Source organism: Saccostrea cucullata, unplaced genomic scaffold, assembly GCF_032062105.1.
Source record: "Saccostrea cucullata isolate Sc308-1 unplaced genomic scaffold, CSIRO_AGI_Scuc_v1 ctg5629, whole genome shotgun sequence".
Taxonomy (NCBI): Eukaryota; Metazoa; Mollusca; class Bivalvia; order Ostreida; family Ostreidae; genus Saccostrea; species Saccostrea cuccullata.
The window spans coordinates 10240-19871 of record NW_026929695.1 but is presented as its reverse complement, the minus strand read 5'-3'; the positions used below and the strand labels follow the sequence as shown (position 1 = coordinate 19871).

The 9632-nt window shown below is 33.0% G+C and overlaps 1 protein-coding gene across 1 annotated transcript; it reads left to right on the top strand.

Moving 5' to 3' along the window:
* The first annotated feature begins 1288 nt into the window (after positions 1–1288).
* On the top strand, positions 1289–7364 carry LOC134281862 (uncharacterized). Its single transcript, XM_062764301.1, has 6 exons — positions 1289–1434; positions 1785–1962; positions 3808–3915; positions 4132–4171; positions 4433–4572; positions 5991–7364. The coding sequence occupies exons 2-6, from the start codon at positions 1788–1790 to the stop codon at positions 7205–7207; spliced, it is 1680 nt and encodes a 559-aa protein (XP_062620285.1). The 5' UTR covers positions 1289–1434; positions 1785–1787; the 3' UTR covers positions 7208–7364.
* The last annotated feature ends 2268 nt before the right edge of the window (positions 7365–9632 follow it).

The following is a 9632-nucleotide window of genomic DNA, read 5'->3' as shown; positions in this document are numbered from 1 at the left end:
ATTGGAGGCAAAATAAATTATTTTTACATTAAACTTACTTCTTATAAGACGGAATTTTTATTCACTGACAACAACATAGCCTGTTAAACTCGAAAACCATGTTAAATAAATCTGTGTCTTTCCCAGCTGCAATATTCAGCAGCCATGACAGTTCACGCGTGACGTAGTGAGACTTTCGCCTGAAATTTGGAACAACCAAATAAAGCAAATGTCGATGTTTATAAACGATTGTGCTATAATATATTACAAAAACATCGATAAATAAAACCATTTCAAGTCTTATTTTTGCGCAAACAGCGATACGTATGCTTAAAATAAGGGAATTCCTAGTAGATCCGCTCCTATAGAACTTAAATTCTCATTGGCTGTCCCAAAATACAATCCATCAAGGTCAGTAAACATGGCGGATAAATTCAAGTTAAGCTGTTGACACACACGAAAAATAACCGATATATGGGTCGTTGTGAATATTTTTGGATCGATTTATGTTTTGCATAATTACATATTTCGATTCCAGGTAAGAGATAATAATAAAATAGCCGTTTACTGATAATTTGAGCCGAAATCCGTGCGGGAGTGATCCACTGCCGCATCTGCGCCATTATAGAGATCCTAAGGAGTTGTAGCCCTCTCCCCCCCCCCCCCCCCCCCAAAAAAAAAAAAAAAAAAATCGTGAGAGGGCTACATTATTGCAGCTACATAAAAGTGAAATCGCTGTGATATGAAAATACTCGTTTGAACAAATAGAATTCTATTCATATGCATGTGCCTAGTGTATCCAACATTGTAGAAATAATACATGTACTAGGCTACATTCAGAACTTTTTTATATTGGTTTAAGCATGGATCAAGAACGTCCAGATTGATACTAATATAGTTATGAATAAATACTCCCTCTGCATTTGACTTTAGAAGGGAATACAATGTATAGCGGTAATGTACAAAGCAAGTCCACTGTACATATACCGAAACAACATTTTTGGCTGGAGATGCTACAGAAAAAACAAAACAAAAGAACAAAATTGTTATTTACAATGTAGTTATACATGTATTCCCCACAGTATAGTCTTTAGTATTAAGATAATTGTTATTCAGTCACCATTTATCTGTTCGTGCAACAAAAGTTAAACATTTAGATCGTGGCTAGATAAATCCAAATCTGAGATATTTACTTATAAAAAAATGTTTGTATGCAGTACTGGGTAAAATTTGATTTACATTTGAAGTAAACATTTTTGTCATCGTTTTTTACAAATGTCCTTATGTATCTGGTTTAATGCCTTTTTAAGATACCATAACGGCCTGTCGTAGATATTGAATTTAAAATACGTCACATACGATCAAGTACCCTGTCCAGCTAACCTACATATTGTATAGGAAAAAACACAACTTTTTAAAAAGCGTTTATGTTATAAAAAGCAAAGAAGGGACAATGTAAGTACCGGTAAATTTAATAATGTCACATTCATTTTCCATGTATTCAATACTTTTAATAATGTGTGATTTTGGCAACCGAATTAACTTTCGTTTTCGATCTCCGTTTGAATTAAATTGAAGGTTTCAAAATTTCTTATTATTTGTAGCTCAAAGGAATTGCATATACATTGTATCCTCAAATTAATCTAAATAATTTAAACTAAATAAAATAATTAAGATATACATTATAACTGCTTTAAAAAAAACAAAGTTAAATATATATACATGTACTTTCCTATTATTGTTCTCCTGCATAAACAGTATAAATGTACATGTATTATCGTGTGAATAGTATTTTTTCCTTAAAGAATATGACAGTGTTAGAAGAAGGGAACATAGATGTCTGTCCTGTTACCAAGGAAACATGGGAGGCACGAGCAGCAATAAAACAGGCGGATTGTGGTGGACAAAGTGTTTATCATTGTCTGTCTGACAGTAAAGGTTGGAAGTGGGAACGATGTGTGGAGAAAACAAAGATTATTGGAGGTATATTACGTCTCTCTCTTTCTCTCTTTCTCCTTTCTCTCTGTCCAAAATTATGTCATTTATATATACACATATATAAATACAATCATGTATTCTAATGAAGATAATTATGTTCCCCAAACGAGGTTGGGGAACATATTGTTTTTACTCTGTTTCTTATTATTATTATTCTTATTATTTTTCTTCTTCCTGGGAAAATTTTGTCCACGAGTGATCTTGTAAACCACACATCCGACTTAGGTGAAACCTTTTTAGGGTCAGTAGGCATGTTATGTAGAGTTGCCATACAAAGGTCATTTTGCGCGCACGTGCCTGCAAGAGCACGCACGTGCAACAGGTGAAATTACCAATATAATGGATATTGCCGTAACTTTTCTATTTTTTGATGAATTTTTTTGAAACTCATAATGTAAGGATACATTAGTAGTATAGACAAGATAGCATGGTCAAAATAGCAAGATCTCACGCGCATGCACGTGCGCTTCGCTCTGATTGGCTGAAACTAAAGTCTCAATAACTTTCTTGTTTCTTGTCATAATCCTTTGAAATTTTAAACATAGTCCTACATTATAAAGATCTACCGCATGATATATAAGAAACTTCATGAAAGCATGCGCATGTTCGCGTGCTGCAAGCTGATTGGCTGAAACTTTAAATGGCAATATCTCCTTTGATTTTTGACGAAATTCTTTGAAATTTAAAATATAGTCATGCATTAGGATATCCTACAAAATGATATAGAAAAAAAGCATGAAATCACGCGCATGCACGTGTGCTGCAATCTGATTGGCTGAAACTTTAAATGGCTATTTCTCCTTTGTTTTTTGACGAAATTCTTTGAAATTTGAAATAAAGTCATGCATTAGGAAATCCTACAATTTGATATAAAAAAAATCATGAAATTACGCGCATGCACGTGTGCTGCAATCTGATTGGCTGAAACTTTAAATGGCTATAACTCCCTTGTTTTTCAACCAAACAGGATGGGATTTAGAACATAGATAGATGTAAGGGACTCCTACAAGAAGGTATGATCATCATGCACGTGCACGCAGGTGCGTGCATTTGAAACGAGTATATTTAAAAATACTCTCGAATGAGTGATTTTTATTACTTTTGGACTGAATGCTTTAATATATAGTATATTAAAATATATAAATAGTGTAGACAAGATGATATGGTCATAATGCACTTGTATTCACATGCGCTTGGGTGCAATGCTAAAAATTGAATATAATTGGTATCCTTCTGGGAAAACGTTGTTAAAGTCAAAAATGCACAGAGTTGTCTTATGTAATGAAGCTTACAGGGAATATAGCACCGAAAGGGAGTTGGGGAGCGTTTGGGGAACAGCTGTAACGGTTCCCGTTACAATTAGGACTAGTTCACTATATTCTTAATGAATAACAAATTTCTCTCTTTAAATCTTTTCAAGATTAGAATCTTTCTACTCATACTTCATGTATCTCGAGATTTTCAGTCTTCTTCGTCGAAAATTTGGCTGATTTTTCTAGAAGAAAATTGTCCTTAACTTAGTTTTCCTGCTTGTAAATGATCATATATCATTCCAATACGTTATACTTTTTATGAACAATCATAGTAAATAAAAAAGATTACAACTCTATTATTTAAGTATGAAACAGGAAATCAATATCAAGGAAAAAATTACTTATTTCTGTATAGTAAGACGCATTGAACCAGTAATATTGACAGATGATATAAAGATTCGAATTGAAAATATTTTAAATAACACCTACCTTTTTTACTTTAGCTGACACTATTGTTCTATCACACATATTAATTAACAAAAGATTAGAAATGGCAATGTTTGCTGTTTTCTTTCAGGGCAATGTCCGATTTTTACCGCTGATGGCTACATTGACTGGCAGTCATGTAACACTACTGACCCCACGTGTCCAAACAGCACCTATGTATCTAACGAAGTGTATAAATGTAAGAAAGGATGACTGTTTATGATGAACTAATATAATTTCTTGATAACATTAGCGCGAGAGAAAAGCTAATAGAACTGCATTGCCGCGCCTAATTTCAGTGTATTATGTTAAGGTCAGTCAGCTCAACTTCCCAGACAAAATTTTATTTATTTATTTATATATTTTATATATTTATTAATATATTTTTTCTTTCAAGATGCAAATTTTATTTCAGTTCCAAAATGCTTTGGTAAGAATGTCCCAAAGGCAAAAATGTAAGTATTACATGTCTTCTAAATATATCAGCAATTTTTCAGCTTTTTTTTTGTTTGACCGAGTCTTAACATTTATCTATGTAAACTAACTTAAATTTTTTTCCTAAATCTCGATGAGCTTTCAGAAAATCTTTTCCAAACAGCCATATTTTTTGATATCAGTCTTTTAGGCCAGAATGTGGGTTTCTGTAATAAACTGGGGAAAAAACATATCCATTAAATTGTGCTTTAAAATGAAGAACACTTTTAATTTTCTTCCAGAGCTGAAGTTCCAAATGATACGAGTGCAGGGGATTTGTCTGCAGGAGTAATCACTGCCATTGTTTTAGTCATTGCAATCGTAGCTGTTACAGCTATGATCCTCTTTATTTTTATTTATCGTCGTAACAGACGCCAAAAGGGTGGGCATTTCTTTATATATATATATATATATATATATATATATATATATATATATATATATATATATATATATATATATATATATATATATATATATATATATATATATGTATGTATGTATGTATGTATGTATGTATGTTTGTATGTATGTATGTATGTATGTATGTATGTATGTATGCATGTGTATACGAGTAATGCCTAGTTTTTATTTTTACTTACAACTGTATTTGCTTTTATAATAATCTTATTTATCATATGCATAACTATTGCTTTTCTACCACCTAGAACTTCATATTATATAAATTTAGGCCTTTGATGAGGTCGATCCATAAATAGAAGATAATGGGAACAAGCCATAAGTTTATCTCTTGTCATTTTTAACACTTAGAGATTAAGATCAAAATTAATTCGAACTGTTTAATGTAATTGTTTTTTCTTTAAATTGAATTTAATAATTTAAAAGGCTACATTTGTTTTATCATGTATTGTATTGGTTTTTGAATAAAAAACCCAGCTCTAATATGTTTTAATATAAAATACATCCTTATTCAGGGCGCTGCTACATCTTACCAATTACTGTATTACAGAACATCACAATTATAGATAGGAGTTTAGGTTTATTTTTTTTCTTTTTCAGAAACATCGAGTTATACACTGCACTAATTATTAATAACAGAAAATTATTTCCATTTCTAGAAACATCAAATCGATATGCATTTCAGAATCTATAAAAAGTCTTTATGTTGTTTTATACTTGATCATATGATCAAGTTTGAGCCAATCAGAGGACATGGAATAAATGAGAAAAATAATATTAAGATAGATAAACCTGGAGAATACATGTAAAACTCTATCAATTAACTTTTGCTTTTTAACGTCCCTCTCAAGACTTCTTTTATTTATATTGAGACACCACCTTTTGGCAGTAGAGGGCTGGAAATATAGACCTATATTTGACACTCAGGACTGTCGAGCAGTGAGGGATCGTTTTCGTAAAAGCGCCTATGGTGATACTGGACCTCATTTTTTACGGTCTCATCCGAGGGTCCGGTCTCCAAGTCCTGCTTTGAGATTCGAACCCGCGATGTAAGGATCGACTCCTTGAAAATGTGTTTGATAGATAAACCTTGAAGTATTCGAAAGGGTTAAAAGGCTCACTGTACAATATTTTGTTATTAAGAGTTTGGTATCTCAAGAATATGTTCTTTAGCTATTGATTTCACCTATTCTCGTTGTGGAAGATAACCACCATATCATAGTATAATATTAAAACACGGTTACTATGAACATGCTTAGGATGAAATCATACTTGCAGCGAAATTATTGCAGGAATGAAGCTTCTTTTTAACACAACTGCTTGTCCCTTGCTCAACTATAATTGAATGTTATTTTTCTTCTACCACATTTCTACATGCAGATCCTATTGTTCATAATGGTCTGAAGGCACTTTCAAGAAAAGATGGAAAATCGCTGTTTGTGCATGGCAAATTTGGAAATTCGGTTTCCAGTACTTCTCGTCTTATATTGGAGAAATTTATAGAGAACAATGTGGAATGGAAATCTCTAGAATGTCGTTATACAGACATACCAGACAATGTGGAGGAGAATACTATAATGTTTGTGTATGGCTGGTTCGGACTTTGGAATGATGATCCATGCTCAGTAGACAGAGTTAAAAAGGCATGCCAAGATCTAAATAACATATTATGTAAAGATATCAAAATTGTCATTGGAATGAGAACGGAGTATCAGAGAAAATATCACAAGATTGCATGTTTAACTGGATCACCTTTATTTCGTTATGAACTGAGCCTGGATTCAGAAAACTTTGAAAGATATGAAGAGCATTTTCGATTTTTCAAAAAAAGAATAAAAGAACCTTGTCAGAAAGAAGAATGCCATTGTCATGATTTGAAGTTTGAAACTTTCAAAGAGGATCGTGATTCAGAAATAGGCATTCCCTTAAAAATGAATGTACTTGAGAAATACCACAATGTTATCGATGATTATGTGATCAAAGGCAGTCTTTTACAGGCGATGACAGATCACATTACCAGTCTTGAGGGAGACAAAGAAACCAAGAGTACATATCAATGGATTATGTACATATGTTTAAAAGGTCAATATAACAGATCAGAGGAATTAGATACAGAACTGATAAGAACCATGGAATTCGGAATTAATAAGTTATCTTTTACGGAAGACCTCTTGAGTAAATATATAATAATGAAGAATTCAGATCAGCAGAAAAAAGTACCACCAGAGTCTGCACAGTATGTTTTCTGGCATCCATTTATCTACATATGCGCTTTTCACTCACTGTTTAGAACAAATCCGGGCACTGTCATGAAATATTGTAATATTGACGCCATTCTGCAACTCGTTCGTCCAGAAAATTATTTAGACACGTATTTGGAGGTTCGTGCAGACGAAGCCATGATTGACCTGTTTAATCAAAGAATTCAGGCAGAAGGTCTACAAGATCTTTACAAGAACCATCCTTTAGTGATTCTATCAGAAGACACAGAAGAAGATAATATAGACGATGTTGAACAGAGCAGCGAAGAGGGAACGAGCGAACAACAGCCTTTCATTGTATTTTCGCATGTGACCATGAACATGATGAATATGTAACTTTAATAAGTATTCAATTCCCTGTAGTTCATTATATACAATAATATTTCGATGTTTATCTTATAATGCACTAGTGTATATAATGAACATGCATGTACATATCAGTAAACCCAAATTTTGCCCTTGGATTATTCCTATATCCACTGCCACAGAAATATTTGACCAGGAATAGTTTTCCTCATTGTGCTTTATTTAATTATTGTCTTGTTATTTACGATGATGTAACAGTTAACATATTTAATTACATGTATTAAGTGTATTTTAATTATTTTCAAGTGATGATATCTTCATTTATTAATTTAAGCTTTGCAATGTTTTCGCCTTTGATTTATGCCAAATTAAAATGGTAGTATGCTTTATCATAATTCTGATATTGAATTGCATTATAGTTTTAATTCATACTATCTAGTTCAAGGCATTTATAAATGAGTGCTCGTGTTTCTAGTAACAAAACGTATTCTCAGAAAAATATATATTGTCCAAAGCCATTCAGTATGTTTGATGTATGTGCATCTAAGTGTATAAAAACATATATTTAAACAAGTAAATGAAAATTCTGTTGATACAAAGGAGTGAAGTTAAGATGTACATATAAGAATATGTATTTATAACCTACTAAATCAACCATTTACATAAAAACATTATATTTTATCTTCTATTTTACATGTCTTTCATCGTTACTGATGTAGAAGTCGACCCGTTTCTAAGATCACAAAAAGTATTATGACGTGCATCAAAGTCGCTAAATTTCCCTCCGGAACAGGGTTTTCCCTGCATGGACAATTGGCAAAAATAGTCATATAAATAGTGTAAATACATCAGCTTCTCATAATATCTTGAATCAGATTCTAGTACACTTTATCTACATCCGAAATCCAGAACCACGAGGGCTTAGCACTTTTGTTTTTTTTTTTTAATGGGCGTCCAGGTCCGTGTACAAGCTCCCTAAATATGGTTTTTAAAGTTGGAAATTACATAAAGATTTTAAACTTTAATCCTGTTTTTTTTTTCAACTTAAATTTTGGATTTACAAATTAAATCTTCGCTTTTCCAACTTTAAAGTTACTATTTTCAACTTCAATCCTGGCTTTTCAAACTTAAAGCTGAACATGACTCGTAAAAAGGCAAACGCAACTTTCGATATCAGTACCTCGATATAATCTCGGCATTCATTACACCTGACCGCTTTAATGTCACGGGTATCGGCGTGAAATGGCGACCCGTGTTCATGCTGGTTATCTTGCACTACCTTTGTTTACATTTTATTGCAGTTGTGCATATTTATGTTTCTATAATACTGCACTGACCTGTGCAACTGTTTAAATTGTCTTTGGTACTTTATCTTTTTCTCCTGCTAAAATGTATAAAAGTGCACGATTCTTTTTGTCGCTACCGATTGCTGTATAGCATACGTCCGTCTGCACCGGTGCCAATGGATTGTACTGATGAGTGACTAAGTGACTGCTTTATATAAAGGGACACTCAGATACAGCGAGAATCCGATCGAATATGGCGGACAAATTCTTTTTACGAGTCGTGTTCAGCTTTAATTTGACATCAAACATGCCAATTTTATGACGATATAGGAACATCAACTTTCCGTTAATTAGGGCAAAAAATGACTACGCCAGGTAATTTCTGTACTTAGTATGTGGAGCACCAAACCATCAGTACCGGTTAAGTGTAGAATGACTTTTATCCACACGGGGGAAAGACGGAAATCGTGGAAATAAAACCTATTTCAGACACTGGTTTGTAATAGAATAAAGGATTACTGTACTGATTATCCGATGGAAGGGGAGTTAGACCAAAACAATGATGACAAACTGATGAGAGCAACAATCAGAACGTCATACTGTATATATTACTAGTATATAGAGACCAACTTCTCTAGAAATAGGCAACGTGATCAGGACGGGAAATAGTCTTTTCAAAGAATAATTTACGTTATCTTTCGACGACTCTTGAATGTGAAAGAAAAGTGATTTGGTTACTAATTAAAAATCAAACGTACTGTCCAATTTCTGCTTCAAGTAAAATTCTGAAGAAAAGAAGCACAATTCATTGTACTGTGGAAAATGTTTTTATTTGTTGTTTGACGTCCCTCTCTCGAGTTTTTTACTCAAATGGAGACACCACCACTTGGCGATATTAAAAGTTGACCTATACTCGATAGGCACACGGGGCCATTGAGCAGTAAGGGATCTTTTTCATGCTACATATTATGTAGCATCTACTGCAAACGGGACTTCGGTTTATACAGTCTCATTTGAAGGACAGGTCTCCATGTCTCATGCAGCTAATTAAAAAAAAGCATTAAAATTTAAATTTTCTGAGAAAAAAAAAACACCTATATCTACTGTCCCAATTTTTCCACATGGAGACGGCAAACATTCTGAATTTGGCCCTATCTATAGTAGCTGAA